At 40.5% G+C, this 22,885-nt stretch overlaps 1 protein-coding gene across 4 annotated transcripts in view; it reads left to right on the forward strand.

The window, feature by feature from the left end:
* Nucleotides 1-20,977, forward strand: part of AZIN2 (antizyme inhibitor 2) — a 74,014-nt gene extending 53,037 nt beyond the window's left edge. For 3 of the 4 annotated variants that reach the window (XM_074305414.1, XM_074305412.1, XM_074305413.1), the window contains exons 8-11: nt 2,117-2,279; nt 3,313-3,425; nt 14,936-15,150; nt 20,577-20,977. In XM_074305414.1, the coding sequence (XP_074161515.1) occupies nt 2,117-2,279; nt 3,313-3,425; nt 14,936-15,150; nt 20,577-20,709 (624 nt within the window). In that variant the 3' untranslated portion in view covers nt 20,710-20,977. Of the gene's footprint in view, nt 1-2,116; nt 2,280-3,312; nt 3,426-14,935; nt 15,151-18,331; nt 18,393-20,576 lie in introns of those variants that run through there. The other variant, XM_074305415.1, reaches the window with a different exon arrangement.
* The last annotated feature ends 1,908 nt before the right edge of the window (nt 20,978-22,885 follow it).

Consider the following 22,885-nt stretch of genomic DNA (forward strand, 5'->3'; position numbering starts at 1 on the left):
TACTGGCTCTGCTACTTGACAGGTTATGTGCTAAATCTTTCTGAGCCTTAGTTTCCCCTCTTGTAAAATGGAGAGGTTAATACTTGTCTACGCTGACTATCCACTGGCCTTTTGCTAAGGATCAAAAGCATTAAGATAAGGTATATGATCAACTGCAGTAACTATTGATAACAATAATGCTTTGTTATTTTAGGGACCTGTGATTTCCTTCATTTACATAGATAGTGGCTCCTCTCTGCCTTAGTATGTGGTCATTACAGGTGGCTGTGACCCCTAGCTTTATCTCCTAGTGGCTAACTCGTTGTTGGTGACTTTCTCTGCACTTAGCTGGGCTGATCCTTTGGATTCCAGACACATCACCAGTCCAAACTTAGGAAGTTTTTAGAACTTGTTCCCAGCTGCTCTAGCTATTGAGAACCCAGGGGTCTCATCTAAGCCCTGGTGAAATCATCTTACATATGACAAAATGGTGGCCCGAAAAGGGAGAAGAAATTTGCCCTAAGGTCTCAACATAGTAAGGTGGAGAATTGAAATTTAAATCCCGGTCCATGGACTTCAAATCCAGGGCTTTCCCCAGTTCTCTAAGAAGAAGAAAGAGCAGTAGTGGCCACTGAATACTATCAGTACTCTTGCAACTGGACCTGGGAACTCTGGATGAAGAAGCTACCTCCACTACTGCAAACTGGTCTTTTGTCCTGGGGTCTTTTAAACTGGTCACTTGCCTAGGATCACAAGGAAGTCTTTAATAATCATAATTTTTCACCTTAATCGCCTCCTCTTACTATTTCTCTTTGGATTTTGAGGAGGCAGCTAAATTGTTAATGCTGGCTATTTTTCTAATCAGCTACTTGGCACAGTGACTGGACTGCCATGCTTGGAGTCATCTTCCTGAGTTCCAATCTGGCCTCAGACACTCACTAGTTATGTGACTCTGGGCAAGTCACTTAACCCTGTTTGCCTCAGTTTCTTTATCTTTACCAAGAAAACCCCAACTCGGGGTCATGGAGAATCAAAAATGAACAACAAAATTAATTAAAAATTTGTTAAGTTGTAGAGGGCAGAACTTTGGTGAAGTACACTTGAAACAAGGTGTTAACTCAGTGGAACTGATGATATAATGGTTCTCTAGTTCACATATATACTTAGTACTTAGCATGGTGATGTAATGGTTCTCTAGTTCACACATAATCGGTATGCTGTAATGATATAATTGTAATGGGGCATATAAGGGTTAAGAAGGACTGGAAAACAGACATTCTATCTTTGACCAGCCTCGTGGTGGCTCTCATGCCTCCTGCATTGAGATTAAGACTGGGCCAGAATAAAGAAGCTAGACTATTCTTGACCATTCTCGTGATGTCTATCCTGGTGAGACCAAGGCCCTTCCACAGGACCTCTAGAAAGCTTAGCCCGGACATTACATTGTTTATTGCTGCTCCTGAACACCGTACTTGCAATGGTGGGGATACTCCACGTCCTTTTTCTTAAGGAGCTCACAGCTAGGAAAAACAGCATGTGATGTCTCAAACAGTCACACAAAAAAGATGCTGTTTTTTTCTACACTATGATAGGGGAAAAGATAAAACAGACCAACACTTTGACCTCTATTCAGATAATTGATTCCATTTTTTGTGTGTCTGTTTCTTTGCTACCTTTGCTGGGTTGCAGGAAGGTGGAGTCTTTTCCACTGATCTTTTGATCCCTTTTTTTGCTCATAGTCTTCCAGAGAAAGGAAACCCATCATTTTCCTAGGCAGCTCATTCCACTTGGATACAGCAGCTCTAATCGTTAGGAAAATTTTCCTAATGTCAAGCCTAAATTTGCTTTTTTGCAATTTTCACTAGCATTGGGGGCCAAAGTAGGCAGGTTTAATGCTTCTTTTCCAAGTTCTGCTTGGCCCCAGGTTTCAAAATTATCAACCATGGGATGGTGGAGGAGGCATTTCAAAGGATCCCTATTCTGGTAGGCAGTAGATTGAGTAATGTCTGAACTTTCTTCCAACTCTAAAAGTAAGATTTTTATTTCTAGACAGAATGATTTTTGAGCTGAGATTTCATTTCTGGAGGGAACTGAGGGCTTATTCACCATTTTCCCTTTTTACCTTTCCTGGCCCCAGATGGCTTCTGTGATCAACTCAGCCTTGGATATGTACTTTCCTGAAGGCTGTGGAGTAGACATTCTGGCTGAGCCTGGACGCTATTATGTGGCCTCTGCTTTTACCTTGGCTGTCAGGATTGTTGCCAAGAAGGAAGTTCCATCAGATCAGGCTGGCGTGGATGGTAAGTTATGTGGGGGTTTGGGTGTGGGGAGATGGCCAAGGAAGCTTGGTGTCCTTTCCCTTGGGAGGTTCCTCTTAGGCTGGTTGGGTTTTATGCAGGCACGATTTCAGAGTGTGAACAGACTATACGAACCACATGCAAAAGGATCTGAGATGACATCAGTGCTTGGAATTGGCCAGGATTAATTTGAGAAGGCTGCCTGGAGGAGGAGGTAGCTGTTTGGCAGGATTTGTGGGAACCTGGCATGGCAGAGATGGGAAGAAACATAGTGATCATGGGGACCCAGATTGGGTAGAGGAAGTGGGGGATCCTTCCTCCTGCTACTTCTTCCTTCACCTCCCAAGCATATTGTGAAAGATGGTCAGCAAGATAACTGTTACCAAAGGGTATCTCTGTACATAGAGAACCATATGGTGGAGTGGAGGAGGATGTGCTTTCCTTTTTGCCTCTCCTCGATCCATAGCCTCACATAATTTAAAGCTAGAAATATTACAAGATCATAGATTCAGAACAGGAAGGAACTTCAGAGAGCTGCTAATCCAATAGTTCTCATTTTACAAAAGAGAAGTCCCCAAGAAATTGAAGTGTCTTCTCCCCTCCCCCACCCCATCACAAAAGTAATAAGCAGAGCTAGTGTTCAAACACAGGTCCTTTATTACAATTTTTTCCCCACTGCTTCCATAATCTCTCAGGAAAAGGACTTTAGAGATTATCTAGTCCAACCTCCCCATTTTACAGATGAGGAAACTGAGGCCCAGGGTTTGCCCAAAGTGATTCAGATAGTCCATTGCAAAGCTGAAATTTGAAGCCTGGTACCTGTGGCTCCAAATCCTTTCTCTTATGCCATGTTGCCTTTCCATTTGAGGGTGATTAGCAATGGCCTGGCCTCTTGGGGAGAGGGAACCCAGTCAGCCTGTAGGGAAGGCCTACTGGGAGGAGGAATCCATCATTGCAACTCCAGGAAAGCCCAGGGAATTTCCCTGGCCAGGGTTCTGACTATTCTCCCTGACCCTCTTGCCCTTCCCCTTCACAGAGGAAGACGGGGCCTCTCCCAAGAGTATCGTGTACCATATTTCTGAGGGTGTCTATGGAGCCTTCAACTGTGTCTTCTTTGACAACGCTTGTCCCATGCCCATCTTGCAGAAGGTAAATGGGATAGAATGGGAGGCTATTTTTTTCCATTAAAAAAGTTTAACTTTTAAAAATCTTTTTCATGTAGGCAGAACTAATAAGAGAACAAATATTCCAACCAGGTTCCTTGATAGAGATACTGCGTGGTACATTTAACCACTGTGGTCCCTAGGAAGGCGGTCCCCCATCTCTGCTTATTTCAAAGCTGAGCCTTTTGGGGGGGAGGGTCAGAGGTATGTATGCAAGATAAACTTTAGAGGCAGCACATAGTCTGGAAACAGGGTTGGGGTTGGAGTTAGGAGACCTGGGAAGAGGCTTGGCACTAACACTGGCTAGCTGTGTGATTTTGGGCAAATCACCAAAGCTCTGAGCCTCAGTTCCCTCGTGTATAAAATGCAAATAATGATGCCTGGAGTACCTCCCTCTCAGGATTGACACAAAGAAAGTACCTTGTAAATCACAGAGTTTTAGAGGGGAAGGATGCTTAGAGCTGGAAAAGACTTTGGAGATCATCTTTGATCCCCTTTCTATTCTCTTTTTTCTCTATCAGATGACAGGCCACAGAATCATAGATTTAGGGCTGGAAGGAACCTTAGAGAGTATCTAGTTTAACCCTTCCTCCTTCCTTTTATAGATGAGGAAACTGAGGCTCACCCAGAGAAGGGTAGTGACTTGCCCAGTATCACACAGGGAGTCAGTGAGAGATCCAGGTCTCCTGAGCCCCATCCCATTTCAACTTATTCCCTTAAAGTGCTTATAGAAATGTGTTCACATCCGCGATTTTTTGTCGTTTAAACTCACTCCCTTAATGTACTGTAGAAATGTGACCTATTAATTCTTGACCTTAAATGAATGAATTAAAGCATGAATTATGCACTTATTGTCTGCAAAGTATAGTTTAAGCTCTGAAAAAGCAGTCTCTGCTCTTACGGAGCTCGTATTCTTTTTTTTTTTTTCTGAAGCAATTGGGGTTAAGTGACGTGCCCAGGGTCACACAGCTAGGAAGTGTTAAGTGTCTGAGACCAGATTTGAAGCCAGGTCCTCCTGTCTCGGGGCTGATGCTCTATCCACTGCTTCAGGAGCTCATATTCTAATAGGGGAAGATATTGCATAGGGAATTTCAGCTGTAAGGCAGATGAGAAAGTCCCCTGGTCCTTGTGGGGTAGTCATAAATTAAAATGTTAATGTCTGTCTCTGAATATCATTTCTGCTGATAAAATCTTATCGGTTTCTGATGTTGAGCCATTAGTCATTGGCAAGGAATGTAAGATCCAGGATTTGAACCCAAACTTTCTTATCGAAAGCCTAATATTTCCAGTACTCCAAGCCGCCTCCATTAGCAATGTTCCTTTCTTTGGGTTCATTTGCTTTTGATGATAGCTCCAAAGGCAGGCAAGGTATATAAATGCTCCTAAGGATGGCTAGCCATAGTGCACTATGTGGACAAGCCACCAGGTGGCACTCCAACCCATGCATTAATTTCCTTGGTGAAGGTGCCCACGGGGCATCTCGGCTGGGTTCTGAGTCCCTTTGTTGTTCTTGGACCAATGGGATTATGAGGATTTGAGCATAATTTGGACTGCCCTGAGGCAGAGTTGTGCAAAGTTGTCAATTTTACCCTCTCCTCCAGTTATCCTGAGTCCCTTTGCACATGTGCAAATTACCTTGGTCCAGGCTCAGTTTCATGTGGTTCAAGATATAAAACAACGGGGGCAGCTAGGGGGCGCAGTGGATAGAGCACCAGCCCCTGAGTCAGGAGGACCCGAGTTCAAATTTGGTCTCAGACACTTAACACTCCCTAGCTGTGTGACCCTGGGCAAGTCACTTAACTCCAATTGCCTCATCCAAAAAAAATATGAAATAATCCAGCAATGACTTGTGATTGGCTCGTGTTCCCCTTGTTAAGATTTTTGTTTCCTTCCCAACTCTGTGTGGCCTGAAAGAATTAATCACACATGGTTTGTAGAGAATACACGGACTAAAGCAGACACTGGCAATGAACATCCTTGGTTTTAAAATTCCCCAGTTTCTGAACAGCCTTCCTGTTGAGCTCTCAATTCCCCAATCTACTCAGAGGTCAAAGGAAGAAGGGGTGGAATGACTGGTTCCCCAGAATCAGTGTGTCTCACTGCGGCAGTCTTGCATTCTGACTCCTGGAGAAGCTAGCAGTTATTTCCTGGACGATCCCCAGGCCAAACCTGGAGGGAGGCCAATGATGTAGTAGGATTAGAGGTCACTGGAGGTTCTTTGTTCAGGAATAGATATTGCTTGGGCCTGGGTGGCTCTGTAACCATCTGGTGAATTCATGCTGTGAGTTTCAATGTTCCTGCTGCTTTTCTCTCTGAAGCCATTTGGCCCATTTCCTTTAAAGCGTGTGACTTTTTCAAATATCCCCACTTTGGGGAAATATAGAGCATGATTGACTCTCTTTATAGGCAATTCAATTTCATATTGTCCATTTCTTTGGGGCTTTCAGGGTTGGGATGATGAGGAGGAAAAGAAAAAAATAACTTCAAATTGGTCACAAATAATCTTATTATCATTGCAATAAGAGATTGATAAGAATAACTATTAACATTGCAACTGATGTTATAAACCAATTTTGTAAATTGTTTGTGACATTAGCTTATTTGATCTTAAAGACAGTCTTGTGAGATAAGATACAACCTTAATATACCTCATTTTACAGATGTGTTGAGACATGTTTGTGGCTCTATAGTTAATGGGTATGAAAAATGAGTGTAAACTCCACCCTCTTCTAACTTCAGGTCTTACACTCTTTCCACTACACTGTGGTAACGCACAGTTTGGCTCAATAGAAGTGCCAGATAAAATAACCAGAGCCCTGCACAGATGGGATGGGTGACCTTGGGAGGTATTGGGCTCATGGAAGTGTTTAAGCAGAAGCTGGATCATCACTTGACCCAGTTGTTTTGGAGAGGGATTCCTGCCTTGGGTGGAAAGTGAGATACAAATTAGACCTACACTACCTTAAGTAATTTTGGATTTTAAATCTCAACTGATCAACAAGCCAAGACTTCTTATCTAATATTTCTCAGTTGAATGTCAACATTTAAAAATGTTTCAGCGCTCAGAATAGAGCTATTGAAGCTTTGATAGAAGCTGCTATCTACAATCTGGCATTGCTGAGTGACTCTTAACAAGATGACATCTGGCTGATCATTGACAACTCAGGAATATTATTATTCTATCAAAGGACTTTGAGTTTGAAGAGAAAGCTCAGGGGCAATCTGTTCCAGCGTCTTCTTTTGATGGATGAAGAAACTGAGACTCAGGAAGGGAAAAGGACTTGATAGGGTCACTGATCTAGAAGTATAAGGGATCTTAGAGATCATTTCATTTTACAAATGAGAAGACTGAACCCCTCTTCCAATAAAGCTTATGTGACTTGTTCAAGGACTTCACAATTAGTAAATAGCAAAGTCAGAATTTGATTCCAAAAACCTGATTTCAAATCCAATGGCCCTTCTGCTTTCAGATATAAAATCAGAAATTGTGGTGTTCATGTATGACTTGTGAGGTATAACCAAAAAATATTAATACAAGCTAGCATTTACAAAATTTGAAAAGTACGTTAGATGTTATCTTGTCTTCTCAACACAGGGTAGGTATTATCATTATCTCCACTTTACTGTTGATACAGAGGTTAAGGGACTTGCCTAGAATCACACAGTACTGTGTCTGAAGCAGAATTTGAACTCAGGTCTCCCCGATTCCAGGCCTACTGCACTATCCATAGTGCTGCCTACTGTGCTCCTATTATTAAAGTCAAATATTAGAGTTAAAAGAATTGGAATGATCAGAAATGTGTTATAGTTTCTCAAGTACAGTATAACTCACTGTTGTCATTGTTGTCACAGTTGGCCATCTTCAAAACATGACCACTGTATATGTAATCATGCATTAACTCGATGGACTGCCTAGCCAAATGGATATTACAGTCCAGACAATAATGCTTTTATGGATCTCACTAAAGGGGATACCATAGTGATATTCTGGGATTGATGCAGTCAGCATGAGATCATCCATAAATGGGAGCATCTTGAAGGAACTCACTAACTTTAAGGAATCTGTCTTCCCATTTAGACTCTGACCAAAAGAGGTGAGCACTTTTGGCTAAGATGCATTTTTCTCTTTTAAGCTCTGCTAGGTATCTTTCAATGGAAATGGCAGTCACAGTTGTAGCCAGGGATGTGCTGGACTCAACTGACTTTTTTAGAGAGCTGAATGTTAAATTTTCAGTGTGAGTAGAAATTAGTGAACCCTACAAATTAGGGTTTGGTTTATTATTTTGTTGATTGTCTAGACTTCAGAAAGTGTTAATAATGCAGGTTCAGTCTAAAAGTATTTCCTTTGTACTTTTTTCTTCTGCTGCTGTAAAATGTTTCTCTCTGCACACCCTTGCTTGCTTCTTGCAGCTTTCGCATTACTGAACTTACTAGTTTGCTTGCCCTCCTTTCCTTTCCTTTCCTTAGCTTGTCTTTCCAAACTTTATTCTCTCTATTGGTTCTTTTTTTTTAAATCAAAGTGTGGCAGGCTTTTTTCCTGGGGCATATGTCCAAAATGTTGTTTCCAGAGTTTCCTGGAGACATGCTCTAAATACTCCTGCCAGCAGAGAAGTGACCTTCGTCTTTTCATTACATAGTTGATCATAGGATCACAAGCATCGGATAAGGAGGGACAAGTCTTATTCGAACCCTTCCATTTAATAGATGAGGAAGCTGACTTATAGAAAAATTGAGTGACTTGCCCAAAATCACACAGCTGAATTAAGAGAGTGAATATTCAGAGCTTTTGGATTTCAAATATACATCAGTGTTCTGTTTATGTGCTGGGTAGCCTCTTTTCAGTAGATTATTGAATAAAAGTTACCTGTGTTTGCATTTATTAAGGAGTCTGACATTATGCACATAAGAGCCATCATTTTGGAGGAGAGTCTCACTTTTATTCTACCAAGACAAAAGATTTTTAAAAATTTTACGTCCTTTTAAATTACAAATACATTTATCCCCTCCTTCTCCCCTCCCCAGAGCACAATCCTTTTGTGACAAAGAATAAAAAAAGGTATAAAGAGGAACAAATTCAAGAAAACTAACCTATATGTTCATCAAGTCTGATGATATATGCAATGTCCTATACCATATCCCCCATGTCTACAGAGGGAGGAAGGCATATTGCCTCCTTTTTTCTCTCAGATCAAGCTTAATCATAATCACTCTGTGTTCAATTCTATTTTGCCTTTACATTGACACTGCAGCACTCATTCCATAGACTTTTTCTAATACTGCTTGCTTTACTCTGCATCTATTCATAGATTTTCCATGCTTCTTTCTAGTATTTATAGTCATTTTTTTTACAGTACAGGACTATTCTACTACATCCATTGCATTGCAATTTATTTAGTCAATTAAATTTAATTTGGCTTAGCCATTCCTCAGTTTCTAATTCTTTGAATTCCGACTCAGTAACTAACTTACTCTTGAAGCCTCACTTACCTATAAAATGGGGATAATAATAGTGCCTACTTCCCTGGGTGGTCATGAGAACCAAATGAGATAGTATAGTGCTTTGCAAATCTTAAAGGGCTATATAAACATAAGGGTTATTATTATTATTTGCTATTGCAAAAAGTGCTATTAATATTTTGGTGTTGATAAAATGGGAGCTTTCTTTGATATACCTCCTGAGTAAAATACTTTAAAAAGACATACATTAAATACAATGTGATCTTTTGCTTGGTTATGCTGGGAAAAACCTTTTGTGATTGTTTGTACCATAAGAATGCCTTTAATGGATGTGGGTAGTTCTTTCTCATAATTGTTTCTCACCCTTATATAATCTTTATAGGAATGAACCACATATTTCATTCTGTGAAATTGAATTGCACACAGCTGATTAGATATTATTCCCACATTGGTAACTGGTCTGGTCTCTCTTTCCCTCCCTCCCTTCCTTTCTCTCTTCATCTTTTTCTTCTTCCTTTCTTCTCTTCCTCTTTTCTCTCTGCTCTCAAAGAGAGCAGAGAGCAGCCTTTTGTGATTGCTTGTTTGTACCACAAGAGTGTCCATAATGAATGTGAATAGTTCTTAATCATTACTTTCTCTCACCCCTTTATAATCTTTATGGGAATGAACTACAAAGTTCTTTCTGTGAACTTGAATTGCATTCTGTGAAGCTGATTTATATATAACTCCAATACTTCTAACTGATCTTCCTGTTCTTCCTTTCTTTCCTTCCTTCCTTTTTCTTTCTTCCTTTCCTTAATTGTAGCCATCTGATCACCATTATCTCTATGGCATCTCTGAACATCAGCCTTGGTCTCTAGGCTTGTATCAACACATCTGAATTCATTTCCTGTCTGTTCAAATAGCAGTTTTATATTCTGTGATGTTTGTTTCGTACTATATCTAGTACCTCATTATTCTCTTCTGGAAGCAAATATCCATAATACATAGGTAGGAGATTGGAGGCAGTCCAGCTTCCCTTTTTGCTGAAGAATGACTTTTTTGACCCTATTTTCCCCTTACTATCTTCCTCTTTGCTCACATTTCTATTGAAGTCATTAGGAATCTGTATATGTGTTAGATTGGAGTTATTGCTGAGTTCTTTCTAGGATTTTTCTAGGTCAGCCTCTGTAGTAGAGGTAGTAGATATTAATGGACAGAGTGCTGGACCTGAAATCAGGAAGACCAGAGTTCAGATCCTGCCTCTCAGTTCTTACTAGTTGTGTGACATGGGCAAGTCATTTTATGTCAATATGCGCAATTATATCAGTTATAAAATGAGGATGATTTCTTCTTGACTTCAGGAACTTATTCTGACAGTTGCCTGGCTCCTGGGAGGAAGAGGGAAAGTAAAATGTCAGCAAGGCTGAGGGGAATACTATCTAGAGACACAGGCCAGAAAAAACACAGACAAATTTTAATTGATTCTGAGAAATCACTGACAGGAAAAAATCAAATGGAGCAATACTATTTAGAGACACAGGCCAGAACAAATACAGACAAATTTTAATTGATTCTGAGAAATCACTGACAGGAAAAAATCAGATGGCGCGTCTCCCCTCTTTCCCTATGGTTTTTAGCACTTAGGCATCGATGTCAATGTTCCAAGCCTTCAGTCCCCTGAGTCAATTAGACGTGGAGAATGGTTTCAATAACTTTAAAAAAAATTTTTTTGGTGAGGATTAAGTGACTGATCTGGGATCATATAGTGTCAAGTGCCTGAGGCTGGATTTGATTTTAAACTCCTCCTGACTCCAAGGCTGGTAACTCAGTTTCAGTATCTTTTAAGGAAAAGAACTATCCCAGTGTGTATTGGAGCTGAGAGTGTGAGAGACTCTGATCACAATAATCTTAGTGGGGAATGTTCTAGCTGATGGAGAACTGACAAAAGCCTCTTGTAGGAGACAGCACTTGAGCTGAGAGATGGAATTAAGAGGGAGAATATTCCAGGATGGAAAATTTAATCCAATAAATATTAAATACTTATTATCTGTCAGGCACTGTGCTAAGTGGTGAAAATACAAAAAGAGGCAAAACATCCCAGCTCTCAAGGAGCTTACAATTAAATGAGAGCACATGCAAGCAAACATACGCAAAGCCACCTATATGTAGGAAACACAAGAAATAATTGGGAAAGCACTAGTTTGAGAGGGTTTAGAGAATGGTTTCTGTAGAAAGTGAGATTTTAGCTGGATCTTAAAGGAAGCCAGGGAGGTCAGTAGTCACGGTGGAGGGAGGAAAAGCAAGTAAATTAATATCACCATATGATAGTGTGTGAAAAGGAGAATTGTAAGGCTGGAAATGTAGGAAAAAATTGTGAAGAAAAGCTATTGCATTTATTATGAGAAGATCGGCATTATTAATAGTTTTTGCTTAACTGTTTTTCTTTATTACAAGGAATTCAGTATAGGGGAAGCAGTGGGAGGGAATATACTCATATGATTGATTTTAAAATATACATAAAATAATAAAACATTAAAACATTCTGCAGGATGGAAATTGGCCATCTTGATGAGAGAAAAGCCGGTATTACTTTCCTGGTGTCCTGACAACATTGAGATATGTAGAAAGTTACTTAGCTCTTTGTTGGGGAGATACCTGGAAAGGATTTTCAAGAGAGTAGACAAGAAATTGGACAGGACGAGGAGATAAAGAAAAGTTGCTACCTGTACTTGCAGAGGGGCTCAGGTCAGACTCCCCAGCTTAGAGCCTAGGTCAGGAAGGGAGTTCTCCATTTTATGGATGCTTTCTTAAGACCCTGCAGAGGGTAGATCCTGGCTGATCCTCCAGACTAACTACTTCCAATACTGAAGTTCCACAAATGTGCATATACGCCCTGGCCCTGAGTGTGCATGGGGTCCCTCTGTATATCTGGCTTAAGTATTTCTACTCCAGTTTCTAGAAATGGCTCAGTTATCCCAAACCTGGCTACTTGTGGACAGGTGGATACACTGTGCTCACTGGATTGTTAGAGAGTTCTCTCATAGCTACTTTTCCATCTATAAGGAACAAAAATAGCAGGGTAGCAGTATTAATCTAGGATGATAGCATAAACTCAAGGAAAAATTCATTCTCCTTAGAGTCTTTTATTTGTAAATAAATAAAATATAAATAAATAAAGCCCATTTATTTATATAGGAGATCTTTCCCTTCCTTGGGGTATTTTGGCTTTCTGAGGATCTCTGAGACCCATTTTTACTGGTAATTGCTAGTCTTCCCAATAAATTGAATATGCTCAGAACTTTGTGCCTTAGTTTACCTTACTTTTGATCATAATACTAGACATGAGCTATATTATCAAATTTCCCAGAGGTCATTCTGAGTGAAGGGCAGTATGAGCCAGAGAAATGATTTTTGGAAGGGCCCCAAGATTGAATGTGATCCACAATAGTTCAAAGCCTGAGGAGCTAGACTACAGATTATAAGTGAACAAGAGACTAGATAATTGTAAAATCTTAATAACATGGCACACCAACAGAGAATAGACACCCATGACTTTGTTGGAAGAGATGCCAGGTATGTGTAAGGAGAAGAAATTATTCCCATGGGGAGGCAATCTGGGGAGATTGTATTTTTCTAACATGTCTTTGGCTCTCTGGTTGTCTTATCAGGGATTGGGAACATCCCTGTTTGTCAAGGGTTTAGTGATCAGATACACACTAACTCTGATAAGAAGTGTTCTAAAAAACAACCAAGACTATAATTGTGATAGGGAAAAGGGTGTGCTAGAGCCAGTTCAAAGGACTCCAGAGAGCTGATTGTTAAATTTTTTTGGAGAGGATTTTCACTTTCAAAATTGGCAAATCAGGGCTTGATTTATTATTTTGTTGATTGTATAGGCTTAAGAAAATGATGGAAATATTAATGATGGTTAATCTTAAAAGTTTATCATACATTTCTTCCCCCACCACCACCATCACCTTGAAAGCTGCTGATTAAACATTTATCATCACAGTCCTGGATAATGCTGCTTAATCTGTGACTTCACCTTTTACTCTAAGGTTGTGCCCAAAAGCTCAAATATATGGTGAACTAGGCAATCTTGGTTGGGGAGAATTCTGAAGTGAGGTGGGAATGGGGAAGATTTATACAAGGAGAAAGTGGAAAGTGGAGAACAGGCATGCATTTTGGGAAGGACAGCAATAAATTGGAGAGTGTCAGAAGAGGGCCGCCAGAGGAGGGCAGATCATGCCGTAGGAAAATCGTGATGCACCTGGGAATGGTTAGCCCAGAGAAGGGAAGACTTGGGGGTGGAGCATGAGTCATTTTCAGATATTTCCAAGCCTGCCATCTGGAAGATGAATTGGGCATCAAGGTGGTGTGGCAAAGAAAAGTAATTGGGTCTAGATTCAGGAAGACCTGAATTCAGATCTGGCTTCTGACACTATTTGTGTGATCTTGAGCAAATCATTTAACCTCTGACTATCTCACTTTCCTCAGTTATAGGATTGTGAAAATCAAATAAGTGCTTAAGCACAACGCCTGGCACATAGGTAGGTATTTAATGAATGCATTTTCCCTAGATCCTGATTTTTTCCCCAGAAATTGGAACCTGGATCAATGGGATGATAAATTAAGGCTTGCTGACAAGGAGATAATTCCTAAAAGTCTGAGCTATTCTCATAAGTTTAATGGGATGCTTGAAAAAGATAGCAGGTTCTTCCCTTACCAGAGTTCTTTAAGCAAAGGCTAAATGACCTTTTGTTTGGGTATGCTATAATGAGGACTTTTTTGGGTCTGGATTTGGATAAGGGTCATTTAGGTCACTTCCTACTCTGAAATTCAGTGATTCTGTTATATAAGCTGTCTCTTATGAGAAAAAGATTTTCTGTTGGAAGAAATAAAAATAGGGTAGACTGGGTGGGACCAGACATAGGATTGTGAAATAAAAGGACTTTAGGGATCAGCTGCTTTTACACATAAGGCATTTGAGAGTTGGAGAAGAGATTGTCCAAGGTTATATGATGATAGTAAACGTAAGAGCTGATCTCTTAGAGTGTGTGTGTGTGTGTGTGTGTGTGTGTGTGTGTGTGTGATGGGGAGGGTTGGGAGGCAGGTGTTCCTAAGATAGTACAGTGAAAAGAACACCAAGTCTAAAATGAGAGGCCATTACTAGAAAGCAATTCTCCTGTCACTCTTAATTTTATCTCTGCCACTATAAAAAATATAAAATAAAAAAATAAAATTACCTCTTGGCCATGTCACTAAGCCTTAGCCCTATTCTGGATCATCTTGTATGTCCAGAGGTGGGTGGACTTCACCAGACTGATGCGGGACCTCAATGGATGTCTTCCAATAGTCTCAGCCTTACTCTTCCTACTTACATCCCACCAAGATACCCCTTTCCCAATAATGCGCCGTAAGGACTCCTGAGTCTTTTCATTTTTTTCTGCTACTTATGTCTCTATTTGTATCTCTCCCTAATTAGAACGTATTACGCTCATTGACATCAGTCAGATTGTCTTGTCTGGCTCTTTACTTGTATTTTTAGCTCCATTTTTTATGGTTCATTTATGTCTGACTCTTCATGACCTCATTTGGGATATTCTGGGGTGATTTGGCATTTCTTTCTAACTCATTTTACAGATAAGGAAACTGAGGCAAACAAGGTGTAAAATGAGTTATCCAGGATGACATAGCTAATGAGTGTCTGAGATCAGATTTGGAATCACTAACCTGGGTCTTCTGACCTCACTGTGTCACCTAGTTGTCCTTTCAGCCCGTAATATAGTGCTTGTTCATAATGAATGATTCATGAATGCTCTTCCCCCCTTTCCAGTTTCTTCATCCATAAAATGAGGGGCCCTCTGAAGTCCCTCCTCGATTTAGGTCTCTGATTTCAAATCAGAGGTCTTTCCAATTCACTCTCCTGTGCCTTAAGTTCCTCAGGCTTCCTTGGGGATGACTTGCCAGGTCCATTGTTCAGCCATACTCTTGTGAAGAGTATTCTGGGTCCCTCTAGTGACTGCTCCTTTCCTTTTTTTTCCCCCATGACTGTAGAAACCATCTCCAGATCAGCGTGTGTTTAGCAGCAGCCTCTGGGGCCCAACCTGTGATGACTTGGACCGTGTGGCTGAGAGCCTCTGGCTGCCTGAGCTGCAGCCGGGCGATTGGCTCATCTTTGAGAACATGGGAGCCTACACCGTGGGCACGACGGCCTCCTGCAATGGGCGCCAGGCCTGCCAGACTACTTATGCCATGTCTAGAGTCACCTGGTAAGGGGCTTGGGGTTGGGGTGGAGGGATAGCTGGTGCAAAATAGCTGCTTTTCTAAGGAGTGGTCATCCTAGCTCTCTCAATAACTAATTTAGTGTATTGTCTTTGGACAAGTGACTCTGGACAGAATCAAAGAATCTCAGCTCTCAGAGGCACTTTAGAGAACATCTTGTCCAACCTTTGGTAGGAAAGCCCTCTATACCATCCTTGACAAATGATCGAAGACCTCCAGTGAGGGGGAGCCCATTCTGCATTTAGACAGCTCTCTAGGGGAACTTATTTCTCTGAAGCCTTTCCCCATAACAACCCTTCAAATATTGCAAAATTTTCTCTTCTCTAGGAGAAGCATTCTCAGATCCTGTTCTGTTCTCATTTGTTATCTCCTTCCTAAAACATTTCTAGAGACCATCCCAAACGTGATCTTACCAGGAGAGCATCCAACAGGACAATCTTCTCCCTTTTTCAGGATGCAGTGCCTCTCTTAATACACCTCATTGGGGCAGCTAGGTGGTGTGACGGATAAAGCACCAGACCTGAAAGGGGAACGAGTCATCTTCCTGAGTTTGAATTTACCTCAGACACTTGTGACCTGGGCAAGTTACTTAACTCTGCTTGCCTCAGTTTCCCCATTTGTAAAATGAGCTGGAGAAGGAAATGACAAATTGCACTAGGATCTTTGCCAAGAAAACCCCAAATGGGATGAGACATGATTGAAAAAAAAGCCTACTGAATAACAATAATGATTATATCAAGAAAAAGAGTTTTTATTGGCCGTGACCATAATTGGCTTTATTAAGTTTGTAAGCTCACTGAAACTTTATCTTTTTCATATATATTATTGTCTGGCTGCACTACCCTATTCTATATCTGTAAATTAATTTTAAAAAATAAGGTGCAGTGGATAGAGAGCATCGACCCTGCAATAAGATGGACCTAAGTTCAAATATATCCTAATTATGCCTCCAAAAATTGTTCTTAGCCCATCAGACATTTTTGGATGCTGACTCTTGCCTGCTCAGTGTGGAGAGGCTCATATGAGAATGGATTGGATGTTGGTTAGTTCTGCATTTCCCTTGCTTTATTAGAATTGGAACTGAGGTGGCCCCTACTGAATCAGGCAATCAAAAAGTTCTCAAACCTACCCCTTTTTTGGAAAGAGAGCAGAAGGTGAGGAGGCTGTTACCTCTCCTGTATCCTTTTCACTTTAGACTGGAGAATTTAATTCCTATTAAATGAACATTTATAAAGGGCCAGTAATGTGTACAAGGCATTGTGCCAGCTACTAGGGGATACAAAGAGAAGACAATGAAACAATTCTGCCCTCAAGGAAGTCACAGTGTCCTAGGGACAAGGGTAAAAGCAACATGGACCAAGATTAGTCAGTACAAAACATATACAAAATACATATTTTTGGTGGTGGTAGGGAGGTGGGAAAATTCTCAGGGGACTAGGAAAAGCCCTATGGAGAAAGGTGGCTTTTGAGCTGAACTTAAAGGGAGCTGGGGAGTTAGAAGAGACAGTGTTGAAGTGGGAATACATGCCAGGCCTTGGAGAGTAGCTTGTACAAAAGCCCACAGATCAGGGCACAGAATAGTACATAAAAGCACCTGGATGTAGGTCAGTTTGACAAGAACAAGTGTATGTCTCCCCCACCTTTGGGGGCCATCTATAGGGCCCCCATTTCTATGTTCATCTGCAACAGGAGTACTTGGGGAGACTTAAATCCCCTCAATCTACCAGAAATAGGTTTAATGTTAGAAAGTTTTCTAACAATCGAAAGTGCCCCCAGATGGAACTGGTTCATGCTGGTCCTTAAGGCCTCAAGCACAATTTCTGATGATGAAAACACCCTTGGGTGTTTTATCTTATATCCATCTTCCTCCCTGCCCTCCTCCAGACCCTTGAATCCAATGGTGTCTTCCTCCCCCCTCCCGTCAACCCTGATCTACTCGACACCAGAAACCTCTCTTCCTCTCTTGACATTTCCCTTTCTACCTACCCAATTACTTAACCTTTCCAGTATTTTTCATTGTTCTCTTTAAATTTTGCTATTTTTCAAGACCATCTCAAGTTGTCCTCTCTTCTCCCGACATTTTTCTCTAAATAATTTCTTTGATTGTTTCCTGGGGTCAATTAGGATGTATATACTGATAATTCCCAAATTTATATATCCAGCCCCAGTTTGTTTCTTGAGAAAGGCCAGGCTCATAATTCCACCTAGAAGGCATCTCAAAGGTCCAAAATGGGACTGATGTTTTTATCCCTGGACTGGTTTTTGCATCAAAATTTTGCTTTTTTCTGCCCAAAGTCATATCATTATCCTTCAAGTCACCCAGGATTTTATAATCTCAGGTCATCCCTTGTCTTTTTTTCTCTTATTCCCATTCCACCCTCCATCAATAAGAAATTCTACCTTCATTCTTCTATATCCATCCTTTTTTTAAAAAAATAAAAATAGTTTTATTTACATTTGAAATAATCCACAGCATAGCAACTGGAAATTATAGAATATCCAGACTTACTAATTTCTACATATTTTGTAAGAAAACAGTATATTGCTTAAAGGAAACTGGGCAATTAATCGCTGCAGGTTGTAAAGAATTTAGCATCTGTTGGATAACTAGAAATACATAATTAATTTTACAGAGCTATATGACAGAAGCTCTCTAACATTCACAAACTTGCAAATATTTTTGAAAGGATGAGGAGGATGAGGTAATGATAATGGATATCAGTATTAATTATAATTATTGATTAATCAAAAATTTATATAGCACTTTAAAATTTGTAAAGATTACTAATTTATTGAGGAATAAGTAATCTATCTTTTTCCATTCACATAGCTATCCTTATTCAGGCTCTTATTACCTGGATTACTGTCATAACTTCCTAATAGATGATCTTGACATCTTCCATCCCCCTTACTATCCTTCATAGTAGATAGAGTGCTACCTCTGGAGTAAGGAAGAACTGAGTTCAAATTTCACCACAGTCATTTACTATCTGTGTCAGATTAAGTGACTGCACAAGTCACTTAAACTTCTGCCTCAGTTTCCTTAACTGTAAAATGGAGATAATAATAGCATCTACCTTGCAGGGTTGTTGAAAAGCTCAAATGAGATAATGCCTGACACATAGTAAGTACTTACTAAATTCTTGTTTCCTTCCCGTCTCCATACAGTTGCCAGAATACTCATCCTAAAACCTCAGGTATGACCATGATATAAACTTTCTCACAAACCTTCAGTAGTTCCCTATTATATATAAAATTTTAGTTCAGTGACATATATCACATCCATTCCTTTAATACCTTCAATATCATTCACATAACCAATATCTTAATCCAGCTCTCATTACCTCATCTGGCCTTCTGTCAAAAGAACCTTCCTATGGCATGAGTTTGATATGCTGCTCCCTTGCTCCAAACCCTCTTACTCCTTATTATCTTGAGGATAAGATGCAAATTCCGCAGTCTGTTTTTTAAGGTTTTCTGTGGTCTGGGGGCAGCTAGGTGGCGCAGTGGATAGAGCACCAGCCTTGAATTCAGGAGGACCCGAGTTCAAATCTGGTCTCAGACACTTAACACTTCCTAGCTGTGTGACCCTGGGCAAGTCACTTAACCCCAGCCTTAAAAAAAAAAAAAAAAAAAAAAAAGGTTTTCTGTGGTTTGGGTTCAGCCTTCCTTCTCAGCTGTTTATATTATTCCCCTTTTCGAGTTCTTATCTCCCCATCCCTTTGGATTACTTATCTCTTCCCTGAAGTATATATTCTGTTTTCTGTTTTATGCCTTCTCGCCAGCTCTTTCTTCCATTTCTGGAATATGCTCCTACCTTATCACTGCTCATTATAGTGTAAAGCAAAGGTATCAAACATTAGGATGAACCAGATTAAAATGTAGGAATAAAAATAAAATTAAAAATGTAAGAAATAGCTAAAAAAAATAAATAAAAATTCATCAGAACAGAGGTCATATAAATCGATATATGCCCAAACAGAGCTTTATGAGCTGTTTGAGCAGCCCCTCTTTCTATATGAGTTTGGCACCATGTTCTAAGGCTTAGTTCAGATGAAAACCCTTTCTATGAAGTCTCCTGAACCCTCGTCCTCAGTTTACAGTTCTCTCTTGATTCTCAGATACTGTGCTTAGGATCATAGGATTCCGATTCCACTTCCCTGAGCTAGAAGTGTCCTGGGAGAGCCCATCAATCCCAACTCCCTCAATCTAGACCAGAGGACACTGGGGCTCAGAGAAGGGAGGATCTGATTTATCTTAAGTCATATAGACACAATAAAAGGTACTCTAGAATCAGACCTGTCTTTTACTTTTATTTTATAATCTCTAGCATTTAGCACAGTACATACAGTTGGAGCTGAATACATGTTATTTACTGACTGGGTGTGAGGCTGTGAGTAAAAAGATTGCTACTGATCTCACCAACATGGAGAGTGGCAGTTAGTCATTGAGCATTTATTAAGTGCTTACTGTATATCAGGTGCTATATTAAACTCTGGGTAAAATCCAGGGGATGTAGTAGAGTAGAAAAGGGGCTGGATTTAGAATCAGAGGCGCTGGCTTTGAATCCAGTCTCTGCTGACCCAATGCCGATGCTTATGGGGTCCTGTGTAAGACCCTTACCTGCTGGGGCTCACGAATTAGAGGATTAGAATAGATGGACTTTTATGGGTCCTTCTACCTCTGAATCTGTGATGCTCAAATGATGCCCATAGTCCCTCCCTGCTTACTGACAGGCAGGTAGGTATCACAGTGGAGAAAGTGCTGGAAAAAGAGGGAGGAAGACCTTAGTTCACATTTTGCCTCAGGACTAGTTACTTTACCAGTCTGTTTTCTCATCTGTCAGACACAGATAATAAGAGTACTTACCTCATGGAACTTGTTGTGAGGATCCAGTGGTGATAATATTTTTAAAATTTTTATTTCCTACAGTTACATGAAAAAACATTTTATTGGTTAAACATGTACATTCTTTTTTTTTTTTTTTTTTTTTTACATATTCCTTATGAATCATGTTGGGAGAGAAAAATCAGAACAAAAGGGAAAAACCATGAGAGAGAAAAAAAAGACGAAAAAGGGAAAAAAAAGTGAACATAGCATGTGTTGATTTAGCTTCAGTCTCTCTAGTTCTCTCTGGATGTGGATGGTGTTTTCCATGCAGAGTTTACTGGAATTGGATCACTGCATAGAACCAAATCTGTCATAGTCGCACAAATCTGCTGGTGCTGTGCACAATGTCTTCCCAGTTCTGCTTGTTTCTCTCAGCATCAGTTCATGTAAATCTTTCCAAGCCTTTCTAAAATCAGCCTGTTTGTCATTTTGGTGATCATGTTTATAAAATGTTCTGTAAGCCTTAAAGAGAGAATGTAAATGCTGGTTATTGTGGTTATGATCAGGCCTCTCTCACCCACAGGGAAGCAGTGCGAGGCAGGCTTTTGCCTCCGGAAGAGGAGGCAGAGGACATGTGTAAACCCCTGTCGTGTGGCTGGGAGATCGCAGACACTCTGTGTGTGGGCCCCGTCTTTGCTCCCACCAGCATCATCTGAGCTGTCCCTCCAGTTTTCCCTCTATCTCTTCTTGGCCCTGCTCCCCTACCTGAGAACGGGTCGGTAGGGGGGGGGTGGGCTGAGGCAGATGGATGCCTTCCAGGGAGGTGGGGGGAGGAGGTGGGAAACCTCTCTGAGGAGGCAAGGACTTTTGTGACCTCTGGGCCCTGTCCCCCAAACCCTGCCTCTAGTGTTTCTGCCCTGTAAGTAGGCCCAGTCTTACAATCGCTGTAGTTAAAGTATGCAACATAAATCCTGTCCCTTCCAATTGTGTCTGTGTCCTCTCCAGCGCCAGTCAGGTCTGTCTGCCTTCCTGGTCTGTCTGTCCGTCTGTCTGTTCTGTCTGTCCGTTATATCCCCTCCCCCTAGCTTCCACTTATTCTTTTCTCTGTAAATACATGCTAATAAATATTTAGGTTTTACTATCTTGAGCAGAGTTGTGTCTGCCACTGTCTTTGGTTGGGTGAGTTAGTCCCTGCACGGCCTCAGGCCAAGGTAGGACCTGAGGGTGATGGGGGAGCTCTGTCTCCTCTCCCCCTTGCTGCTTCATCCTGGCCTGTCCGGCTTGATCAGATATTGCTCTGGATGTGGTAAAGTGGAGAGATTTGAAGTAAGAGGGTCCTGCTGCCTGTGGGACCATGGGCAAATAACCTTCCTTTTCTAGCCCTCAGTTTCTCCCTCTGTAAAATATGAGTATTAGACTAAATGAATATCTCTTTCCTATATCCTCTTCTCTTTAGGATTCTACAAGGTACATTGATTAAAATTTTTCTCTTGATTAAAGAATGATGTGCATCTATGCCTTTGTAAATAACCTCAATTGAACTGGAACAGGGCTGGGATGTGGGGAGGGGCTTTTCTGACTGACCAGGGATCTCAGTGGACAAATCCATTACACCAGAGCTTTACTTACAACCCACAAAAAGGGCAAAGTCTAAAGGGAGAAAGACAGCTAGGTCCTTGAGAGTCCAAGAGAGCTCCATGGCTGCTCAGTGTCCACTCTGAAGTCACATGGCTTGTCTTACCTGGGAAGGATATTTACTGCGTTGATAGCTCCTAGCTTTTATTACTGAGTATGATCAGTCCAGGGCAGGTAGATAGTGCACTGAGTAGAGAGCTGAGATTGGAAGGTCAGGGAAACCTGATTTTTCAAATCTGAACTCAGATACTAGCTATGTGATCCTATGTTAAATATGACTATATCACGAAATTCAGTTCAAAGTCCTAGACATCACCCTATAAGCTTGTCATAGAGGGGGGTAATTCTTTGAATCTACTATTAGAGTTTAAAAAATGATACTATTATCAGGATGGAGATGTGGCTACATGACATTTTGTGCTGAGAAGACAGTTCTTTGTGAAGAAAATCCAAGTCAACAGCATAACTCAGCAGCCAAAAAAGAGAAGGAAACGGATATTAATCACCATCTATGTGCCTTGCACAGTGTTCTGTTGGACAAATCTCATTTTATCCTCAAAGTTAATGTAGTATTACTCTTCATAGACACATAAAAATGTAGCAGCTTTTTTTTTGTAGTGACAAAGAATTGGAAATTGAGTGGATGCCCGTCAGTTGGGGAATGGCTGAATAGTAGGTGATAGTATATGAAGGTGATGAAATAATATTCTGTAAGAAATGATGAGCAGGCTGTTTTCAGAAAAGCCTGGAAAGACTTACATGAACTTACATGAAGAAAGCAGAACCAAGAGAATATTGTACAAAGTAACAAGATGATTATGTAATGATCAACTCTGATGGACTTGGCTCTTCTCAGCAATGAAGTGATTCAAGGTAATTTTAATAGATTTGTGATGGAAAGAGCCATCCATATCCAGAGAGAGAGAATTATGGAGACTGAATTGGATTGAAACATAGAATTTTCACCTTTTTTATTTGATTTTTCTTTCTTGTGGTTCTTTCCCTGATTTTTCTTGTACAACATGGCAAACAGGTAAGTGGATTTTAAGAAGATTGTACATGTTTTATTCACACCAGATTCCTTGTGGGGAAAGTAAAGGAGGAAGGGAGAAAAACTTGAAACAGTGTCTTTATAAAATGAATGTTGAAAACTATCTTTACATGTATTTGGAAGAAAATACTACTGGGGAGGGAAAATAGATTTATAATGGTTTTAGGGGTTCTTAATTTATCCAAGGGTACCATGAGTAGATTTTA

Source organism: Sminthopsis crassicaudata, chromosome 3, assembly GCF_048593235.1.
Source record: "Sminthopsis crassicaudata isolate SCR6 chromosome 3, ASM4859323v1, whole genome shotgun sequence".
Classification (NCBI taxonomy): Eukaryota; Metazoa; Chordata; class Mammalia; order Dasyuromorphia; family Dasyuridae; genus Sminthopsis; species Sminthopsis crassicaudata.